Raw genomic sequence first — 24,064 nt, 5'->3', positions numbered from 1 at the left:
TGCCAATGTTTCTTGGCAACTGCAAGCTTCTTTTTGCCCTTCAGTGAAGTGTGGGTTCATGCTTCTGTATAGCTACGAATAAAGAGTATACTTCTTTGCATGTTGACCTGACACTCCGCTCCTCTTATGTCATGGCAGTCTAATGATGTTTGCTACCACATTTGGAATGGAAAGACTGCACACTATTGAAAAGAGACTTTATTTTTTCTTTACTGTTTCATTAATGGGAAGTTTGATACTTTAAAGAAACTCTTGTGCTTTGTCAGCCTTGGTAGCAGAGGAGTAAACAGCCTGAAGTACTGTTCTTCACTCTGAAAATCTCGATACAGAAGATTATATCTTCCTGTTGGATTGCCTCAGCTGTACACTGATGCATCCAGAACTCTCTAGGCCAATCCAGATGTTTGTTGCAGGTACCTCTTCAAAGTAAACTTTCAGATTAAGGAATACTGAAGTTCACTATTTCCTTGAAGATTCCTCAACTCAAATTATGCTCCCTCAGAATCTTCTTGGTGATTCCAAAGAAAAAGCAATTGTTCTGTCTCTCCCACCATCCGCAGTGGCCTGCCCTGTGTTGTTCCTGTCTGAACAGTCTGTAGGTTGGGGCTCATTCAGATCATCAGGTGGCTCAGGGTTGTTTTTTCATTAAGTTCTTTTCTATGAAAGATTCTGGAGGTGCTAAGTGCACAGAAAACACTTGCCTCCCCTTTGAACACACATATGGGTAGTTACAATTCTGCCATTGTGTAGTATGTTACAAGCAAAAGGGAGTAAGGTCCTGCTTCTAGTCTTTAGGGAGCCATTGGAAATAGGGATGTTAAGTGTTGTCCATGAAATCAGTTTCTGTACTGTTCATGTACTCAATCCATCCTGTAGCCTAGGTGTCTGGATGCCCCTTTCTTTTTAATTTGGCAAGTCCAGGTCCTTTTTGCAATTCTCCCAATGCAATACTTTTCTCCACTGAACATCCAGGAGTTGTGATAATTACATACAGTGTCCATTCACTGTTACAAAATCTTGAAGGTTTTCCAGTGATAGGCTGAGTCCATCATACCAGTGATCAAGTGCTGTTGGTAGCCAAGCTACTTAATGTTGCCATTTCACGTGTTTGCTTGAGACCACTTGGTCTTTGATGATACATTCACTTCATCATCCAGAACCTTGGTAGGGCATCTACCATAGATGGTAGTGCCTGTCCTGCTTTGGTAGGCACTTCTTGACTGATGAAGTTCTGACATCATTCACGAAGTGGTGTTGTGTTGGGATGGAATGGTGCCTACTTTTGAAGAAGTAAGGTTATTTTCTACTAACCACCTTTGAGATATGAAATCTTCAGGTAACCTTTTTTCCCCATGGAGATGGTGCTCTAACAAATAACAACCTTACTTTTGGAGTTAGTTTACTTGCTTATTTAAGAACAGAGAACAAAGCTCACCCTTATGTGAAAGACTTCATCTACTGTGATTACACAAGGTAAAAAAAAAAAAAACACCTTAATATCTCATGTCAAGAACATTTTGTTTGCTTGCAAGTAGCCTTATGCTTCTTTTGTTCTTAATTTGTTATGCTAGTCAAGTTGAAGACCAAAGTCTGTGCACTTTTCCTCTGTCTTGGAAGTCTGCTCTGTTTACCCAATCCCCATTTTTGTGTTTAATCAGTTAATTGCCTTAATGACAAGTAATTTAAAAACACTGAAATAGCAACTTTAAAATCTACATTATCCATTTGAAAATGTAGAATTGTATTGTCAGATGGTAGAGTTATATCATAGAATTTTATGCTGGGTTCCAAGAGTTGAAGGGAAAAAAATTCACGATTTTTGTAATAGTGATGACATACTAAATTTTTTTAAATGTAAATAGTGTAATATATAAATCAAAATGTGCTCTCACTCCTGCTTCTGCTTCAGTCAATTGAGTTCTTTAATTTTGTTTGTGTTGAAAATAATGTTACAAAAGGTGAAGGTATTGTATCTTTGTGAGCTTTCTTGCCTCATTTACCTACAATGCTGTTCTTGCAGGAAGGATTTAAAATTTGTCAGTGACATTGAGAAGGAAATGAGGATGCTTGTGGAAGCTGTGAATAAGGTCAGTATTCAGATATTCTGTATGGCTTATTATAAGAAACAGTTTTATTTAGTTTGGGGGGAGTTTGTTGTTAAACTTTATTAATACTAATAGTTAGGAGTTGACACTAGATCAGTTTGGGCTCCAATAGGGGGCACAACTTAATTATAAATAGAACAAAATTTTTAGGAGACATAGTAGTTAAGGAACATTTTGGTGACAGCCAAGCTTTTTTTAAAAGATTCAACCAGTGCTATGCTTGAATGCATCAATGAATTATCATTCATTTTTGGATCTCCAGTAATAAAGTATTAATTGTCAAAGGTGGCGTTTAAAAGCTCAGAATTTGAGGACAAAAGCCTAGACTCTTCTGGTACCTGTAATGGAACTTGCTCACAAATTTGTGGATGTCTTCCTGTGTTTGTTAGTGTGTGAGATAGTCCTTCTCCTTCTATAAGGAGACTTGGATTCAGCCACAGTTGTTTGGCAGACTCCAGTATACTTAGGTTAATACCACAGACACAACCACAGGTTTTTCAGTGAAAGCAGAATTCTGCCTTCAGGCCTAGCAGGTTAGCATACTCCTGACTTGCTGCTGCACCACATCTGACCCAGTATATGTGGTTCAAAGGACAGTGTAAGCCATACTATTCTCAGTTGCCCTTAGCTCAAGAAAAAGTTAACCTTCTATAGAAAGCATTAATCTCCTTCCCTCTACCCTCTAAGGACAGTTCCATAACTTTATTCCTTCTTTTTTATGTATGATGTTTCTTAATATTTGTGTTTGTCAACCTGTCTGATGTTCTTGCCCATTGTTTTCCACATTGGAATGAAAGTCTAAAAGGGGGCCATCTGTCTAATTAATCTTCAGGCCTCTCCAACCTGACACTTGGTAGTAGATGCATAGAACAGTTGTTCTGCCCAGTGTTGTGTTGCCTGTGGTTCTCCAATTTTACATATACCTTCATATACTGCCTTTATTATACATACATATGTACACAAGTGTGTACATACATATGTATTTCTATATATATGACAACTGTGTATACCAATGTATATGCCTATACTAGTATCAAACCAAGATAGGTAATATATATTTTAAAAAAAAAAGAGCAACCAGAGGTCTTGAATTTGCAGTATACAATGGATTAGTGACATCAAATATGACAGAACAACAAAACCAGAGAGCACGAAAGCATCTGCAGTGCTTTAGTTCTCAGCAGTAATCAACTATTTGTTAAATAATGATCCTGCGAAGCAGACAGATCATATGTATTGAAGAGCATCTACATTGCAGAAGAGAACGGAAGAATGAAAGCAAACCAGATGTGACAATCTGTTCCTTGTCTGACCTAAAGGGAGAATTACCCAGTGGTTACTTAAGCTTTTATCACGATCAGGATGAACCAGTTAAGCCCGTGTGACAATTCAATATCTCAAGGATCAGTTCCGCACCATCCTGCCCCTCAGGCTCTTGGGAATTGCTATTCCATAAGGTACAAGAAGTCCCCAGAAGTCAAATTATATTTCAAAAGGGAAGAGATTTCTTTCTGAACACCAAAGGTAAGTGACACAAGCCTTGAAGCTTGGTAGCTATATATTATAATGCAAACGCAGATAAGAAATCATTCTTATTTCATGAAGTCTTCAGTAGGCGAGCACAACAGTTACCTGAGGAGTTCTGTGACAATCTCAATAAAATTCTCTGTTTAGTTACATATTAACTTTCACAAGACTATCAAATTCTTTCTTGAGATGTTTAGATTCCTGATTACCAGTTTTCTGTTTAGACACCCATTCTGGATCTGCATTATTCACATTGCTTACAAGCTTCCTGTGCTTCTGCACATGAGCCCATTTGGTAACAGCAGATCAACTTGTGCCCTGCTACACAAGTCTGTAGTTGTTTCACAGAACTGTGGAATGTTTGAGGTTGGAAGGGTCCTCTGAAGGTCATCTTGTACAAATCCCCTGTTCAAGTAGGGCCATCTAGAATCAGCTGCCCAGCACCATGTCTAGACAGCTTTTGAGTATCTCCAAGGATGGAGAGACCACAACCTCCTGGGGCGATCTGTGACAGTGCTTGCTCACTCTCACAGTAAAAAGTGTTTCCTGATGTTTGGAGGGAACCTCCCGTGTTTCAGTTTGTGTCCATTGCCTCTGGCCCTGTCACTGGACATCATGGAAAAGAGCCTGGCTCCATCCTCTTTGCACCCTCCCTTCAGGTATTTATACACATTGATGAGATCTCCCTGATCTTCTCCAGACTGAACAGTCCCAACTCTCTCAGCCTTTCCTCAAGGGAGAGATGTTCCAGCCCCTTAATCATCTTCGCGGTCCTTCACTGAAGTCTCTCCAGTACATCCATGTCTCTGTTGTACTGGGGAGCCCAGAACTGGACACAGTACTCCAGGGGTGGCCTCACCAGTGCTGAGTGTAGAGGGGAAGGATCGCCTCCCTCAGCCTGCTGGCAGTACTTTGCCTAGTGCAGTCCAGGATAACCGTAGCCTTTGCCACAAGCGTACATCAGTGGCTCGTGTCCAACTTGGTGTCCAGCAGGATCCCCAGAGCCTTTTCTGCCAAGCTGCTTTGCAGCTGGGTGGCCCCCACCATATACTGGTGTGTGGGATTGTTACTACCCAGGTGTGGGACTTTGCACTTCTCCTTGACAAACTTCCCAAGGTTTCTGTCAGCCATTTCTCCAGCCTGTCAATCTTGTGCTGGATGGCAACATGCCCCTCTGGCCCATCAGCCTCTCCTCCCAGCCTTGTGTCACTGGCAAACTGGCTGAAGCTACGCTCTGCCCCATTGTGCAGATCACTAATGAAGATGTTGAACAGGACTGGAACCAGTATGCGGCCCCTCTCCTCTCCTCCCAGGGCCAACCAGCCTCCAACTAGACTTTGTGCTGCTCATCAGCACCCTCAGGGCCCGGCCGTGCAGCCAGCGTTCAATCCACCTCACTGTCTGCTCATCCAGCCCCTACAGCAGCAGCTTGAGGGGCTGCGAGGTTCTTATGGGAGACAGTGTGAGAGGCCTTACTGAAGGCCTGGCAGACACCAGCCACTGCTCTCCCCTCATCTACCAGGCATGTCAGGTCACCATAGAAGTTTATCAAGCCAGTGAAGCATGATTTCCCCGTGGTGAAGCCATGCTGACTACTCCTGAGGAGTTTCTTGTCCTTCATGTGCCTGGAAGTGGGTTCCAGGATGAGCTGCTCTGTTGCTTTTCCAGGAATCAAGATGAGGCTGAGCAGCCTGTAGCTCCGTGTATCCTCCCTGCCTGTCTTGAAGATAGGAGTGACAGTGTGTGTGGGGGCCATGCTCTGACTTTCTTTTCCTGCAAAATAGTAGCATGTATAGTGTAAAAGGGAACATGTCCCTTGCACTGTGAAGTTAACCTGCTCTTTACTCAAATTCTTCTTACATACATTTTATTTCTGGAAGTCTCAGAGGCTTTATTTTCTCCTTGTAAGAGTCATGTTTCTTCTTGCAACCCACAGGTATTTATGTTGTCTTTGGCATGTCTCTGTACCTGGTAAGTGTTACTAGTGTTGCTCATTTAGGCCTGTGTCCAAGCTGATCAAGTCAACTCCCCCTTTTTATGTAGCTGAAGACTGGATTAATGAGTTTGACATGGCATTATGCAAGGAGACTGTTTTTAGTTGTTCTGCCATGATCCATAAGTCGTCCTTATGCTTGAGTCTGTGTTGAGTTATTTATGATGACTCCTAAATTCTTTCTGACTAAAATTGTGGCTTATTTTCTTTGTTTCTAAATGTAGAACTCTACTTACTCGTATTAAAAGTATTTTGCATGCTAGTCTATCAAGCATTCAGATAGCTCTACGTATATCAGTACTGTGTCTTTCATACTGATTACTGTTACTTATGCTTACACATTTCACTGACTTTTTTTCTCTTTGTAGATACCAACTTCAGCTTAACTGAATAAATTAGTAACTAAAAGGATTTTGACATAAATTTTAGCATTAATAAGGTTTAGCTGTATCTATCATAATGTTACCATAAAACCCGGCAGAGGAACTCTCTGTGACTTTGCCTCATGAAAATCTGTTCCTCCAGACTCATCATTATGTACTCGTCTAGCATAGCAAAGTTGTCAGTGTTGATATGTAAACAGACAAGACAGGAAACATTTACATCATCCAACTCTGTCTGCATATGGACAGAAATTCTGATGTTTTTCTGAGTATGGAACCATCACCACTTTTTTAAAGCAGGTGTTACTAGTCATCATAAATAGGTACAGAATCTGTCGGGTTTTCTTCATTCAAACTCTTGTCTATATGCCGGAAGTGTTGTAATAGGTGGGAGGCTTATTAATGTTTATTATTAAGTAAAAATTATATCCTGACAGCATGTGGTTACCCTGAAGACTTATGGAAATGATTAACCACAGTTTCTGGTCCAGTTACTATTCATAACTTAGCTGTTTTACAGTCTAAGAGGAGACGGATATTAACTCTCTATTTACAGGGTAACTACAGTGTAGCTCTGATGTATAGCTTGCTCTATTACATGTGGTCGTCTTTACGTTAATTTAGGTGACTGACCTTCTGTAAATCCACATTGACTACCCCCAGGGACCTTCTCCTTCATGTACCTAAAAATTGCTTCTAAAAGGAATTGCTCTATGATTTTTTTCTCAGGCTTTGAAGTGTAGCTGATCAGCCCATAGCTCTTGGGTTGTGTTCTGTTGTCTTTGGTGGTTTTGGTTTTTTTTGAACACAGTTGCAACAATAACCTTTCTTCCCCCTGGCCCCCCTGAAAGAAAACTTCACCTTTTTTTTTCCTTAACCTTTTCTCTTGAATTCAGGGCAAGCATACAAAGAAGAGCCATTGCTACCCACCAATGAACAGAGATCACCGCAGAATCATCCATGAATTGGCTCAGGTTTATGGCATTGAAAGTGTGAGCTATGACAACGAACCAAAGCGTAATGTTGTTATCACTGCAGTGAAGTACGTAATTCATTATCGTTTTCAAATCTACTAACTATAGTTTTAATAATTGGATGTTTTTATCACTTACTCGAATGAGTTTGTTTATAATGCAATTTGTAACATGCAGTAACTTCCAGTAGAAGTTTTTAAAGGAGTTTTTAAACTGATTATTTCATAGGCTTCTATTTCCACTACCAAATAAATCTTTAGAGAAGAAAACCCAATTAGAAATAAAAAAGCTAATAAAAGATTTTGTAAGACTGTTTGCTGTTTATCTTAGCTGTAACTTTTTGTCTTTTTGCCATCAGTTAAATTTGATAGAGTTATCAAAAACAGTAAATGTCATAAAATTTTATGAAAACTAATTGCTGGGTTGAAAAGTCATACCTAAATTTGCACCTTCTTTGAAAAAATCTGATATTTGAACTTACTCATTCTCCATTTATCTGAAACTGTCACAGAGTATACTCCCTCTTTAGCTGAGGGACTATACTCTGAGCGGCATATTTAGTTTAGCACTGTCAAATTGTGGTTCTTTGACAACCAGTTGTTTTTAACAGTAGATATTGACTGTAATTATAAATAGTTAGATATGTTATATAGTTATAAATAGTTATATATGTCGTCACTTGTGCTACTAGAGTGCCATGAGCTGCTCCTGAGCCTGTTCATGGGTTGGTAACTTCGCTACAATCTTGTTTTTTTTTTTTTTTTCTGAGAGATACGGAATACTGCTTTGATACCCCTTGCTGTTTCCATGAAAGAATTTAAGATACTCTTTTTTGTTTCTAGTAAAGTAAGAAAAAAGATCATATTTGAAAAAAGCTTATTTAAGAAAAATAACTAGAAAATAGATGAGGGGGTGAGAAATCAGTGAAGAGGATAAGGTGTCAGAGAAAGCAGAAGAGATGACTATGCTTTAAAAACAAAGACATATCCTGCAACTTGAGAATGGTAGGCCTTTCTGTGGTTTTAAGAGAGATTGCATGCTTGTTCCTTCCCTTGTGTTGTTCAGAGAGCAGCATACTGTGCAGAACACACATGCTGCTATTTCACCTCTGCCACTCTTACAGACACCAAGTGGTCTACTAAGAATATTCTTCAGCTATGTAGCAATGTTTCTTATTTCAGTGTATTCATCCAAAGCTTCTTTCCATTGTCTTTTTATTTGCCACTTCTTCAAGACACAAAAAACATTAAAATCTCAGACAAGTGATAGCTCAAGTTCCAGGATGATATTTTTGAGTATTTCACAACAGCTTCTTCAAATCCAGGGGCTAGTAGTCAACAGGAAGTCCAAATGGTTTGATTAATTTTGTTTCATCCTATTCTCAGCATTCCCCACAGATTTCTATTGTGGGCTTCTCAGAGTATCGATAATTCAAAATGATCCTAGGCAAAGAGACCATTCTTTCTCTTCATACTCCCCCATTGTGTCATTGAACGGGTAGCATCGCCATACAGGTTGGTCAGCAGAGTAAGAAAGTCTCCTTGGTGCTAGGAAAGCTTCCTCCAACAGGACTTCTTCCTGTTCTGGATATCTAGGAGCAAACACCACAAATCTGCTTTCCCCTCAGCCCCTGCCCCCATCATCATTCCACCACATCGGTAAGAGTTGGTGATATTAGCTGCACTGGAATCACTAATGTATAGCGTTGCCAGGGTCTAACCACATAGAGAGCATTCCCAGTATTGACTGTCAGAGTTGATCTGAGTTACAGTTCTGGTGCCATTTGAAGTATAAGACTCCGAGTGAATCCTTGCAAGTGCCCTTCTCTGCTTCCCTGTTGGTGATTTTTACAGTCACCGTTTTTTGAGCAGTTGCAATGCCAGATTCCTTCTGGTCCAAAGGTAATGTCCAGACTGGTATGATGAAAAGGGGAAGGCTTTCATCTCCAAGTTGACACATGTGCTTCACTGTACCTGTCAGTGGTTTCTTGAAGTCTTTTACTCATGTTAATTTCCTCCTATGAATAACTCTGGATGCCAGAGCCTGTTAAGGGGTGTCTGCTTGTTGTTACGTAGTCACTAGTGTTCAAGCAGCTTGTGTGGACTTGAGACATCCTGGAACTGTTTTTGAGAACAGTCATCCCTGTAAGACCCGTCCTTTTCCTGTTCCCTCCAGGAAGAACAATAGGGTCAGTCTCTCCTCACGAACAAGGGCACTTTTCAGGAAGGTGACAGGGTCCCTGCATATTGTTCTTACTGAGAAAACCACATCCTGCCACAGTCTCATTGATGTGTTCTCTATTATTCTTCACCCAGGTTTTTTTTTTCCTTTCAGTGAGGTCAATCTGGAGACAGTTCAGGAGTGGTCACCTACCTGCAAACTACACAAGACCAGCAGGGACAAAGACCTAAAGAAATTAGACACCCTGTAACTACATTGAACACCTTTATCAGATCATGGCAGTTGCATCACAGAAGGCAAAACTATACATCCCAGTGGCAGGGTTGAAAGGAAATTATATGTTCTGAGGAAACAGAATTATTCTTTGGCTTCTTTTCCTGGGCATGTTTCAGTACTTGATCTCCAGGTACAAGTTCATTTTACTTAACTGTCTCTGCAGCCTTTCTGCTATCTGGAATAACTTTATTTCCAATTTGACAGACGTTCTTATTACTTCCTGAAGGTACTCTGTTACTTTAAGGACTTTTATTCAACCTTTCACTCTCTAGGAATTTTCTCCTCTGCCATGAGGAAAAAGCTAAGTTTCTCACCACCCCCTTTGCAATTACAAAGGCCTTTTCCAGTGACTGTATCTCAGCACCTCTAACATCTAAAGCAGTTTATGCACAAAAAATGCTACAGGTCACCAGCCAAGGTGGTTTTCACAACAGTCCTGCTCCAGATAAAAAAAATTACATCTCTTTCTTACTATTTTTTACTTCAGTCCTGACATGGTTTGCCCTGAGAATAGTATGTGTTGCCTCTTGACAGCTTATGACATAGGATATGTGAAGTCTAGACAATCAGGAGATTGAGAGCCACTGGCTTCTTTATTTCACCCAGACTGTATCAGCTTTTGGAGACACTTCTCACAAAAACGTGCTCTGTCTGAAAGCTGATGGATCATTATTGTAAGTGGGCAAAGAATTTTGTAGTAGTTCATACCAAAACAGATCAGTGCTGATCCATCCTGGAGTTATGAAAATTGAACTTTCAGTTTTTAAGGAGAAAATAAGTTTGGGTCTGAATTTCCACAGTTCAGTTTTATACAACAGGCCATCCTGTCAGCACTACCAGTGCATTATAGTCAGCAGATAGTTAGTTATATTCTCCTTGTCTTTCCCTGGAGTGCTGCTAAAAATTTGTCATCTCATCTTTGTTGCGTGGGGAAGGCAGTTGTCTTTTTTCCTTACTTTGAGAGTAAGTTAATAGAATGAAGAATGGCAACTTTAATATCAAAATGTCCAAAGTACTTGCAGAGTCTTTTGGTTCCATCTCCACAGCTGTAATAGAACTGATGATAGATAACCATGATTTACCTTAGCAGGAAGGGAGGGTCTGCTTGTCTCCTTCTTTCTGTCAAGTAATTAGTCAAGGATTTTTTCCATTGTACACCTATTTAGTTGAATTAATTTGTTTGGTTTTCTTCCAGATGAGCTGAACGTGATTGGTTGTTTAATTTCTTTTTTTTTAAATACTCACAGAATTTTTGGGAGATTGGAGTCAGTCTAGTACCATCCTGTGTGTCACCAAGGTATACAGGAAGTGGTATACATCTTGTTTGAGTGTGAGTTGATAGATTGTCTCTAAAGCCTCTGTGGTTTCATGGCTGGACAGTCTGCTGTATAGCTCTTCTGTTTTGTTTTTTGGGGTGGTTTTTTTTTTTTTGGAGGGACACTAAATCTTGTCAAAACTAAACCAGGGCTGGGCAAACTTGCTTCCACGATCTCCTCTAACTGTCCAAAAGGCTTTGATCCCTCCTCAGTTTTAAATGTTTCATATATTAACCTTCTACATGCTTGGAACATTTCACTTCAGAGCAGAGCTGCTGTATTTACTTTCTTGGAATGCGGTAACATTCTCTTTTCTAGTAAGATCTTTTAGCTAAATGTAGAAATAAGTGCATGTGTATTCTGGAATGTATAAAAACAAAACACTTGAAGAACTCTCATTTATTTTATTTTTTTATTACAGAACTGAGATTTAGCCTGATGTTTTAAAGACAAACACCTTACTTTACTTGGGGAAGGCCTTTCTAGCCTTTCTGATTTTGGCCTATTTACCTCCAGTCAATCAGGTTTCCATGTTTTTGCACACCACAGTTCATAAAAGTGAAAGGAGACAACAAAATATTTTCCCATCTACCTTTGTCCTCTTTTAGTCTTTTCAGGTAGAGCTCTACAACTGAGAGGTAACTGAAATAATAGTGGGAGCGTTTGGCTTTATATGCCAGGTTTGGAGGAGTCTTATACACATTTTATACAGGAGGGGAAAATTAGCTGTTCTCAACTGATAGGACACTAATATACTTACTGTTAAAATGTACATGTAAGCATAATATAGTCTTGAAAAAGTTATGATCAGTGGCGAGTAACTTTTTCTTCAAATAATGAACACTTTCAGTGTTGGGGAGGTGGGGACACTTTTTGAATTGGTGACCTATGTTTGCAAGATTTTGTAGTTCATTTGAACAGACTGTCAGTACTCAGTTTAAACCAATACTGAAATGGGGCCAGGGATCATCACTTCATATTTTAGTGGACTTCTGATTTACCTTGAGAATGTTGTGTCATTTTTCATCTGTGTTGCCACAGTATCACAGGAATTATATTTTCAGAACTGATGGAAACAAGAAATGCTGGAAATAAGACATACTTAATTTTTTTTGAGCTCTGGAATAGAACTAGTGTTCATCTGTGTATTGATGTGAGATTTCAACTGCTTAGAGCTCTGAGAGGGGAGAGGGGAAAAAAATACGAATTACCAAGTAAGCGACAAAGCATCGAACTCAACACATGCACGCTTGTGGAATTATAACAACACACAAGCCATTGTTTTGCAGTACTTTTTTGCTATTTGAAATGTAATTTTGAAAGGAACAAGATAAACTTGAAAGTAGAAATTTAATGTGAGTAGTAAACACAGAATCTCATGGTCTAGAGGACTCTGCTCTAGGAATAGTTTATTTAAAAATTAATGAATAAAATAAACAAGAGGAAACATTATTTAGTGATTGACGTAGAATCATAGAATTATTTAGGTTGGAAAAGACCTTTAAGATCGAGTCCAACCATTAGCTTAACACTACCAAGTCCACCAGTAAGCTGTGTCCCTAAGTGCCACTTATACACGTCTTTTAAATACCTCCAGGATGGTGACTCAGCCACTTCCCTGACAGCCTGTTAAAATACCAGAAATGCAATACTTGCATTCTAGGGCAACGTATATCTGTTCTTTCACAGAACAGAGGTAAGATCAGAATCAACAACTTAATAGTTTAATTCGGCATCATGTGAAGACAGTTCACTGCATCTTCACAGTGTGTTAACAGTTGATCATGTTGTGCACTTTACATGCAGAAATGAAGGAGTCTGGGCACCAACACTCAAATCTAGTAAACTGTTTCTGCATCTTTTATAGACAGCGATCAAGAGACATCTGGTTTTGGTAATGAAAATGGACTTTGCACACTATTGGTCTCCATGGTTGGAAAAAGAAATATTTGAATAGATGATTAAGTGTACAAGTATGAACTCTGACACCAGAACTGCTACTTACAAATGCAACTCTTTTGCCCTAACTTCTTAATGAATATAATTTCCTATTGAATTAAATAACTTTTATTTCTCTAGAGGGAAATCCATTTGTCCAAGCAATACCTTAACTTCTGTGCTGGATAAAGAAATGCAGAGCCGGCCTCCACCTCCTATTCCTCATTACAAACAAACAGATAAGTAAGGAATTTGTTTTTAAAACAATATTCTTCAATTTTGTGCTGAGTTATGTGAGGAGAGTGTTCCTGAGCCTCAACTTTGTACTCCCTATTTCTTTGTTTTCCCAACCCACACGCAACTTTGGAGCTTGCAACCTGCACTAAGACTTTCTTTCCATAGAAGTGAACCTGAAATGAAGTGCTAAGAAAATGTAGGATTGACTGTGTGGTATAGGAGTAGTAATATAACAAATATTGTGGACTTTTTAAAAAAAAAAATTTAGTAAAGATTAGATAGTTCAGAAGAGATGGCTGTTTTGGAGTTTTTGGGTTGTTTTTTATCTTTAACTGTTCTTTGTAAAAGGGTAATGTCTTACTGGCATAAAATGATTTATTTGGACAGTTAGTAAATGTATTTTTCTTATGTAGATATGACTACACAGCTGGCTATAGGTGAACTACTATTTTTGTCAGATATTGAAAGTTACTGAAGATGGGATACATAAGGCTTCTTGGTGAATAGTGTACTAGAACAGTCTTTACTTTGTATGACCTGCCAGCTTCATGTACCTGTAGTTATCTCATAGTTATGATTATTTTTAACGGATGGCTTATTTTTTGTTGAGGTTTACCTTTCAGAACTTTTTTCCCTCAAGTTATTTCTAAATTAGCATTTGAAATTACATTCTGTGAAGCACCATTTACAGAAAGGGACAACTTGATTTTGCAGTAACTATTTATTGCAGTAGCTATTGGGTGTTTAAGCTGCTGCTGGAGAACAAAGTAGACTGCTCTGAGAAAATTTAAATTGTTTCAGAACTAAGCATCTAGAGCAAAACACATGTCTAAAACGACTGCTTATGGTGTAACTCAATGTGAATTTTAAAAAGGTTGTTACTCTTTATTTCCACTTCTGTGGGATTCCTGTCTTCAGTGACCCTAATGAAAGGGGGTTATGTGGCAAAACTAAATAAAAAAGAAAAAGGCTTTAGCTATTTGTCTTTAATTACTAGAAGTTAAATTTCAGTTGCTTAATTCTACAAAGTTTTCTGAAAGATCTCATGCTGTCTTATGGAAAAAGTCTTTACAGTGTTTGTATTTGATATTACGATATATTTTTTGGTACTCTTGCTTTTAAAGGTGAGCAGATTTGATCATCAAGTCAGTTCAAGAATATTTATTTTGTTCTTTCTTTTGAAAAGGCATGTTGAACATTTAGTCTTCAGTACAGTTTAGTTTTTGTAGTAAATATTACCAGTAAATAATATTTGCTGGTAATATTTGTTACCAAATTGTAATTTTAATAATACAACCCCAAAGCAAATTATATCAATTCAGCCACACATTGATGTACATTAATTTAATAAAGTATATGTTTTGTCCAAAAATTGGTTAACAAAGGCTTTCTGGAGCATTAAGGTACTTCTATTAAAACATAATATAGAAATGCATGCTGTTTACCAATGTGGTTACCAGTGCAGTTACCAATGCAGCGTGCATGTGTACCCTGAGAGGTTACAGGAGTTTGAGATTTCAGTTTACTTTGTATCTTGTTTTTCATGCAGGTGAGTAACATTTAATATTCTTATAATTTCAGGAGTAGTGGAAACAGTGGTTTATCCAAGCCAGTAAAGGAGGAGCCAGTAATTGACTACTTTGATGTCCAGGACTGAAGTTGGTGTAGAATTATGATATAGAAGCTTAGAGGTGAAGATACTAAGTTATCGTGTGAGGCGCTTTTTTGTTATCTGTCAAATGATCAGTTGTTCAGCATATTCATGATTTAACATCTGAAGTTAGATTGATTGTGATACTTCAAAAAGTTATGCATTTTTACAGTTCATGTAACTGCATAACACCTAACAGTAGTATAGCTTTTTAAACCTGGATTTGGTGCAATTTTCTATCTAATGTGCTGTCAGAATGATGTAGATTTCCATTGATGCCTTTAAAGTGAGAGAATTGGTTATGAAATATATTTTTGGAGGTAGTAGGAACAATGATAAATCTCAAAGATTTATTTTGACATATCTCACGCAACTTAAAATGGACCAGAAATAATCTGTGCTAAAAACACTAATGGGATTATTCTTGAAGTGTTTTTATATTTTTATTAATTCACTTTTGTGTTAATGTGGTAAATCTGGGTACGAGTTACTCTTCTACATGGAAGGAAGTAAAAAATTTAGTCTTTAAGTATAGATATATACATTTAAATGCCCGTTAATTGCACAGGCGTCCTTTGATTTGGGATAGGTGGGGAATTAAGACGTACTTTGCTTTATTTCAAATTTGATGTGTTAAAAAAAAAAAATCACACACAAAAAAAACCACAAAACAAAAAACACACAAAAAAAACCCAAAACCAAAAAAACCACCCAAAAAATCAACACAAGAAATTTATTAGTATTTTATTCAAGACCTTGAATAAAATCACACTTTATATATTATTTTGGTGTTCTGTTTGGTTTAATTTGTATTTAGATATGTTAGCTTGATGGTCTTCTGGGGGTTTTTTTGCATGGTTTTATTTGGGGTTTATAATATTTTTCTGTACTGTGCAAGCTTAAAAAATGTGTGAAGTTTGGTTTAAGTATTTTATGAATTTGGAACAATATTTGTGAAATTTATAAGACCATCTGTCTAAACTCTTTGACAATGGAAGATCTTTGTTTTGTGGGAAATGCCATGAACAAAATGGGAGGGTGGTTTAAACTGTGAAAGACACCAAAGTGGTCTCATAGATGGTGAATTGTTTCCAGAGGATGAGTTAAGGTAGGTGAGTAGCTGTCTAGGAGAGGAGATCATAGGTCTGATTGGAAGAGGTGGCACAGCTCTGAATTTGAGTAATATTTGCTCACTTGAGAAGTTTTTTTGAATTAATAACTTTAGTAACTCTGATACTGAAGCACTCTGTGTTCCTTGTGGCTGGCTACTCGTAGCACTAGAGGACAGTCCCCTGTACAGCAGAGGCTGCTGCTAAAAGTGGCTTAGCATAATGAAGAAACAGATCTAGCAGAAAACTTGTCATCTGTTGTTGATTTATTTTTCAGCCAGCTCACTATGGTATGAGTTTTGTTGCTGAGAAAATGGAAGGCAGTTATCCATGCCTGATTCACTTATAGTTATCACATGATCCTGAGCCTTAACTGATGGATTCTGTGACTACATTTCATCTTGAACAGCTTGTGAAACATGAAAGAATGAGCAGCAAACTCACAGACCATATCTGTTCCCCAAAATGTTCTGAGAATTAAAATACCTACTGTTATTACCTATTTTCATAGGAGCTTATTATTTCACATTTTAAAAAAAGCAGTCTTAAATGTTTCTAAACCTTTGAAATGCATATGCTTCAGGTAAAGCAGTTACCAGAAGGATTCTCAACCCTGAAGAGTGTTCAGGCTTTTAATTTGCATGTAGTTATTTAAATTGGTTTTACCTTTTTTGTCTAATATTTTGTGAACAGAAATGAAAAATAAATAAACATAGCTTATATTGCCCTTAATTTCTTAAGCAAATTAATGTTTGATTCTACAAGGTGTACTGCTTTGCTAAGTTCAGCTGAAGAAATAAGTTGCTTGGCATCTTTCCAGAAATGTATTTCTTACGCTCTTCACAATGAAGGGATTGATCTATTCCAGTGCTTGCAGGCAAGTGCCAGCTCAATGTGGCCAAAAAAGGCTAATTCTGGTCTTGAAGCTCAGAGCTATGTTAATATAGCACTGTTTTCAAGTTAGTAACACTTGTTAGGGAGAATGTACATAGTTGTACTGCAAAGGTAGGTTCTGGACAGGAGCTGGCATGTGTCTCGTGAGCTGAGAGTATAAAGTTAGATGCATGTATGCTGGAGCACATGCAGTTGGTATAGCATAGGTAGACCTAACATTACAGAAAACCAAAGTGATTTAGGTGATAATAAATAGAATAAAGATGAAGCCTATTAACTTTTTTCACAGTTTCACATCAATATAAATAAAATGTCACACTTGCACCTCTGATTTGAAATCTAAAACTTAGAAGATTTTAATAACATTAGATTTAGCTCTGCTCTTTGGAATTTTTATCAGATTATGGCTTCAATGTAAAAATGTGAACCCTGGTGAGATGCACTTCAGCAGTCAAGTATTCTGCCACTGCTTTTAATAAGAAAACCCAGGTAATCTTCAGCCTCCCAAGATGAGACTAATAATTGTTACTGAATCTGTTCATACTGAGAAGTCGTAATTCTCATTGCTAAACCTCTTAACTACATTAATGTTAAAATCCTTTTATAGATCTGTATGTTACACATCTCTAAATAATGGCTGTTGGAGTATATCTGTAGTTAAGAAGCAAGTCACATGTACAGAAACACTCAATTTTTAAATGCATTTTAATAACTTGGTTAAAAACATGATACCATATATTTACGCAGGAAAGTAATGCCAAAACAAAAGTATCGGTGTTTTTCTTCCCCAAACACAGTTACATAGCCTTAAGAAGGAACTCGACAAAGTTTAACAGTGGTGCTCTCCTCTCTGTTTTGGTTTGCTTTTGCTGCAATGTATCTGTGACTTTCATACGGAATAGTACTAAAGGTTGTAGTTTTGATACCTGTGATAACTCATCTTCATATTGCACGTGTGCCTCATGGAAATATTTTTCAAATAGCTATTTTGTAAATCTGAGCTGGTCTTTTCATATTTTATCTAATAGAAAAAATGAGTGGATAAAAGAAATCTTTCGTCAGTGGCAAAAATCCTATTGACAGCACTGGAACCAAGACTTAAGCTTTGATATGCTAGTCATTTTCCACAGCCCTAAGAACAATACTGTTTCTTGTAAATTTATTTGAAAAAAGTACTCTGCAATAAGCATTTTTTTGAAATAAATCATGTGATGTTGGTTGGAATTCATGCAACTTCATGAAGTGCTTTTAAAATTGTGTATAAAATAGGCAGATACTCTGGCATTTGGGCTGTGCTATTACCTATCTATATCGTTTAACATGTCTAAAGTGCTCTGAATAGTCAGTGCTTGGGTTTAACCTAAAATTGTGTAAGATGCGTAAGTAGACTTCAATACCGCTGTTTCTGTGGCAATTTTGTACAGTATCTGCCACGTAATGAAATGAGCAAAGTAAAATAGTTCTAAACCACTTATTCTTAAGTTATTTGTTGAAAGCTTTATATTTGACTTGATTTTTTCAAGTTACTGGTATAAAATTACTTTCTTTATAAACCTGAAATAAATTTAACTTGAAAGTTCAGTGCTTTGGAATTGTGTGCAAGCTTTGTCTTGGTATTCCAAAGTTTGAAGACTGAAGCATCACAGAGAAACAGTAAAGATACGAATGGAAGTTTGGGGAGTCCTTTTCCTCAGATTCTGAAATAGGAGGTGTGTTTTCTTGGATTTGAAGTGATTTTCAATGAATGCTGTACGGAGAATGAAGCAAGTAAAGAGGGACTCTCCAAGAAACGGAGCGTAAGGATTATCTGCTACCTTCTTGGAATTCACAAGTACAGGAGAGATGAATATCTGCATAGAAATGTTCATTTTGGTTGTCTGAAAAACCCTTTACTATGTCAGCCTAAATGATACTTGGCAATAAAACGTATGATTTTAACTCATTGTCCCTTCATTGTTGTTTGCCCACTGTTCAATTGTAATGGTGACTGTAAGGAAGGAGTGGTATGGGGTGGGGACAGGGGGGAGGTGAGGACTAATGTCACTTAAAAGACCCTGCAGGCATTAGCTTTAACGAATACAGGATGACGAATGTTACGGGGTGGTGGTGAAAGCTTTGCCAGCACAGTTCAGTAGATGCAGGGAGACTTAAAAAGCAAACAGCCTGAAAATCAAAAGTTTGAAATTATTTGAACTGCTTCCTCCTGAAACTTTCATAATACCAAGTAATGCATCTCCAACAGCAAAAGCCACAGAAATTAATAGCAGCAAAACATTAGTGGCCTGACCTGATATTTAAATGGAGTGCAAGATGGCTCAAAAATTCAGGAAGTGATCTGAGATTGAAGAGGTCTTAAAAGACAGCTGAAAACCTTTTGTCTTACTACCTCAACTGTTGGTAAGCTTGGACTTCCTTTTCAGGATATTTTGGAAGATGAAGATAGCAAGTTGCAGGTATATAACCATTGCAAAACAGATCTCAATTGGAAATCTCAGCCTGAAAAAATTACTGCAGGGCTGTCATCAACTACGTGACCAAGCATGTCATCGTTACCAGTGTGCTCAAATGGCAGCGGAAGAGACAAATCAATTTTGCTTTCTGATCATTTATCTTGTCCATGTTTGGAAATAGTCATTCAAGTCATGATATGGTCACAAGAATCCCCTACTAGGTTAAAAAAACCAAGCTTCAATAGATATTACTGGTCAAATAATCTTGGGTTTTGAGTATTTTAGGCTTTGTAGATGCTAAATTCCCAATAGAAGCCTTGCTACTTATATGCTGTTCTCATCCTTTAACAAGATCCTGAGTTCATAAGATGGTTGATGTGCAAATTTTTATGTCTATACACTTGTTACTTAACCATGAACCAGAACGCCAGAGATATTAGAAAGGGTATCTTTAGAAAGGCTGTATTTTGGTTGCTCCTGAGCTCTAGGTGAGGTATCTTTAGTCTTTTGTCATCTCAGGATTTTTGGAGGAAGTCATGCAGCTGCTTGAACAGAGGGAAAGTGACCCTGTTGCTGCTATCCTGGGAGAAGATGGGTCCCAGAAGGATCCTGGGAATCCTTTGGTGTTAATAGGACCCTGTTGCAGGTTGGCAATGTGTGGATCCTTTCAGCTTCCAGCCAAAGGATAAGTGAGAGTGCCTTTATGTTCCCTGGGTGAAATCTGCTGAATATGCTTTGCTTCCTTCTAGAGTAGGGCTGTGGTATGAGTGAGGTGCCCTTCTACGGCCTAGACATGTCTTGTTCTGCCACCCCATGAGCTGCTGTTTCCAGCACTGTATATTTTTTTTTGAAATCAGGATGTCCAATTTTACACTTTCATAGAAAATAAAAGTCTTTTTCGCAATAGAAAATGCTTTTTGCGACTGAAATAATCTTTCTCAGAGCACAGACCAAGGCATAGCACCTTTCTGGTGTTGCAGGCAATCCTCTGTAAATTGGTCTAGGCTCCATCAGTGTATCACCTACGGTTGCCTGCTGTGGAGCTCTTTTTGAGAGGAAGGAGATGCAAAACATATCTGTTGCATGCTTTGCTTGCCACTCACAACTTTACTTTCTGGGAAATCATGTCCAAAAACTGTCTTCTGGTAAATGATTCAGCTTGCTACTGAATCTAATGTGTGCCAATTCCAGTATCCAGTCTTGTTACATCCACGTTTGTTCCCTTAAAGTGTAGAAAATTTATTCTAGTCAGAGGACTAGAGGGCTTCATTTGTAAGGAGCTGTAAGGAACTAAGGTAAAACTCATGATCACTGTAAAGAAAAACCTCAATTTTAATAGAACACATTTTATATAGTAGGTAGGAACCAAAGGGCTGCCTTTTTCAAAATTGTGTATGTAGGGTAAGCTTGCATGTTTTACTAGGGAGCATTTTTTAGAAATCCAAGTTCTAGAAAATAAGGCTGTGGTGAAAACTGAGTAGTGGGATGCACTGGATAGTTGTCTATCAAACAATACAGTCAGGAAGGTACATTCTGTCCATTCAAGGCACCTTTTTTTTTTTTTTTTAACAGGTAATTTAAGGAATTTCAGAATTTACTGCTACCCAGTAAGTTAGATAGCTCTTAATAGATATTGATAAATGCTGTTTCAGGAAGCATTAATTAAAACCTTCAGTCAGTACAGTAACTGGGGTAAGTACTGATTTAGGTTGGTGTTTAAATTCAGTATGTTGGCATCAAATAAATTTTTTAATTATGCGTCTGTGTGACTGCTTAGGAAGGACAGTTCAGTTGCTTCAATTGAAGACTTATACAATTCTAATTATATTCTATTGAAGTAGGCAGCAATTGGGCAGGTATTGGATTGATGACACAAATATCAATGAACTATTAATGAATTTTTATTTAAAGTCTATTTCTGGTAACTTTATTAGGTACTTAAGGATTGCTACATCTTACCTGTTAGCTGACATCTAGGTACTTACTAAATAATGTAGGTAATGTATTTACTAAGAAATAGCTGATAAAGCCCCATATGAAATCAATTAAATTTTTATTCCATGGTTCTCCCATTTTTTTTCCAGTCCTGACTCAGAAATTATTTTAGTCTTCAGCCTAAACGTACACAAAGCCATGCACCTGGAATGGAATAACCCCATGCAACTGTACAGGCTATACCCCATTTTCTAGACAGCAGCTTTGTGTAAAAAGACCTTGGCGGGGGCAGGGCGTCCTGGTGGGCAGCAAGTTGAAGGTGAGTTAGCAGTGCACCCTTGTGGCAGTGGCAGCCAGCCACGTACTGTGCTGTGTTAGTAAGCGCGAAGACAGCAGGTTGAGGCAAGTGATTGATTACTCCCCTCTATTCAGCACTTGTGAGATGATTTCTGAGTTCCAGTTACAGGCTCCCCAGTACGGGAGAGACCTGACTGGACCGAGTCAAACAGAACCACCAAGATGGTCAGGAGGCAGGAGTTTGTGACATACATGGAGAGGTTGAAGGCACTGGATTTGTTAAGCCTCAAAGGAGAAGACTGAGAAGAGATCTTATTGCTCTCCACAACTACCTAATGGGAGGGTATAGAGAAGACAGAGCCAGAGTGCACTGTAGAAGGATGAGAGGAAACAGAAGTTGAAATGTGAGAAATTATGACTTGATACATTAAAAATAGTTTTTACCATGAGGGTCATAAGATACTGGATGAGTTTGCTCAGAAACATTACACAATCTTCTTCCCTGAAGACATTAAAAACTCAGCTAGATGAAGTCCTGAGCAACCTTCTCTAACTGGATATGGGTAATTGGACTAGATCACCTCCCTGAAGTCCCTTCTGACCAATATGATCCTACAATTCATGGTCAACTTAAGCTATGTTCTTAACTCAGTTTTGCCCTTGAACTTTAACAGTTCTTTTTCTACAATGTTACCTGTCAAAAGCGTTTACAGACATCAGTTAATCAAATTCTCTCCATCTCTTTGCTTTGCTGGGCAAAGACATCTTGGTTGTCCTGAGCCCCCCAAGTTTCCTTTTGAACAGGCTATTGATTCTCATTATCATCTTAGTCTGTTTTATTCATCTTTCTCAATGTTGCGTACAGTCTCCAGAAGTCGTGAGCAATTTTATTACTATGCTAACATGTGCTATATTTTGTCTTTATTGAAAAGACCATGTGTCCTGTGTTCAGCTGAGTTAGTTTCCACAAGAAGCTGGGAGGGAGCACAGCCAGGACAGCTGACCTTAACTAGGGGATATTCGATACCATATGATGTCATGCTCTGTATGTAACTGGGGGAGCTGGTGGGGGGTGGGGGCAGTATCGCGGCTTGGGCTGGGCATTGGGTTCCAGGTGGTGAGCAATTGCATTGTGTATCACTTTTATTCATATATTATTCTTCTCTCCTTGTGTTGTCCTGTTAAACTGTCCTTATCTCAACCCATGAGTTCTTACCTTTGTCTTCTGATTCTCCTCCCCATGCCACTGCGGCGGGGGAGGAGTGAGCGAGCATCTGTGTGGTGCTTAGTTGCTGGCTGGGCCTAAACCATGACACCATGATTGGTTAATTGATAAAAGAGGTAATTCTGCAGTCACATTGAAGTCATGGCTTCTGATGGTTGTTTTGTTCCAAATTGTATAGTTTTTAATCTTTTGTTGTTGTTGCTTATTCTGATACAGCTTTTGTACTTTTCTAGTATCTACCATTCAGTAGTTTTTATGCATTTATGGGTAGAATATCTTCTGATAGAACAGAATGGATTGAATAAAAGGAAAGAAAATATTCATGGTTTCCTAGGATACCATGAGCTCTATATGCAATTTTGTAACTCATTTATGACAAGGCTGTGATCCTTCAGTTACTATATTGTTTGCAGATTCAAAGACAGTTATAGTTAAATTCAAATATTAGTTTTGAGGACAATAATGTTAAGAGAAGCAGATTTTTAACAGATGTATTTTAAGTGATTTTAAAACATTCAGTGCTTTGTAACAGGTTTCTTTTGCATCAAAGAATGTCTAAAATGAAAATAACTTAGACAGGCATTGGCTTTTTCTTGCCACCCTTGAAGAGAGAGCTCTTGTTATTCTGAGATTAATAAAACATTCTTTAAGTATTACCTGATATTTAATTCTTTAATGATGCTATTACTTTTAAAGGCCAAACAGCTTCTATCATCAAAAACATATTAAAGCAAAGTCAGTTGATCCTGTGGAGTAGACATCTTACCAGCTATATCAAGAAGTTATAGAAAAGGTTTGTTTTCAGAATTAAAAGGATTTGTAACAAATACCTGAAAGAATCAGCTGAGTAGTGGCAGATGTGTTACTCTTCAAGTGAATATAAGCTGAAAACATTCACCCTGTAAAATATTTTTCAAAACATTATCCAGGTCTACAGGTTGATAATATTAATGTGAAACAAATCAATATCAATAAAAACTATTTTAGAATTATGTACATTTAGAGATAAGACTTCCCCTTTTCCCATCAAGGTCACAGCCGAATAGTGCAATTCTGGATTTACTCCATAGCCCTCTGGCTCCAGTCAGTTGCTGGTTCCTGTTTGGATGTTCAGTTCAAATTCAATCCTCCAGTCAAGTCAGTAAAGACCTTTCCCTTTTCTAGGTACTAAACCCACAAATTGTCATTAGATGGGAGGTTTGGCTATTCTAGGTGCAGAGTGGGAGTGTGACCCCATATGGATCTGTTGCAGGAGGAGTTTTAGGAAAAGTAGATTGGGCAGGAGAGAGAAAAAGGCAATGGATTCAGATAATGGAATTTTCAAGTAAACTGGGGATTTTCATTCCAGAGTTCCTGGAAGATTGTATTATAGCTGTCAGTCCTTTGTCATAAGGGTGCCAAACAGATGGAGAACACTGGAAGGATATGGGGAAGAGTTCTTTATGCCTGAAGGTATGAAGGTAGCAAGGAAGATATCGTACATTTACCACTAAAAACAAGACATAAGCCATATGCCTTGTACTGTTGAGCTTGGCTTCCCAAGGACAGGTCTAAGGGTGTACGACAGCCAGGA

General features: G+C 38.1%; 1 protein-coding gene across 4 annotated transcripts in view; it reads left to right on the top strand.

The window, feature by feature from the left end:
* The window catches only part of NFX1 (nuclear transcription factor, X-box binding 1), a 71,818-nt gene extending 53,296 nt beyond the window's left edge, over positions 1-18,522 (top strand). Inside the window, exons 21-24 of one of the 4 annotated variants that reach the window (XR_012629108.1) lie at positions 2,021-2,087; positions 5,569-5,603; positions 6,905-7,050; positions 12,835-12,934. Coding sequence is in view for 1 of the 4 variants with exons in the window: in XM_074869694.1 (XP_074725795.1) it covers positions 2,021-2,087; positions 6,905-7,050; positions 12,835-12,936; positions 14,512-14,587 (391 nt within the window). In the remaining 3 variants the exon portion in view is untranslated. Of the gene's footprint in view, positions 1-2,020; positions 2,088-5,568; positions 5,604-6,904; positions 7,051-12,834; positions 12,937-14,511 lie in introns of those variants that run through there. The other 3 variants (XM_074869694.1, XR_012629110.1, XR_012629111.1) reach the window with 3 other exon arrangements.
* The last annotated feature ends 5,542 nt before the right edge of the window (positions 18,523-24,064 follow it).

This window comes from Strix uralensis, chromosome 1, assembly GCF_047716275.1.
Source record: "Strix uralensis isolate ZFMK-TIS-50842 chromosome 1, bStrUra1, whole genome shotgun sequence".
Lineage (NCBI taxonomy): Eukaryota > Metazoa > Chordata > Aves > Strigiformes > Strigidae > Strix > Strix uralensis.
Note: the sequence above shows the minus strand (reverse complement) of the source record. Positions and strands in the feature narration are given on the sequence as shown.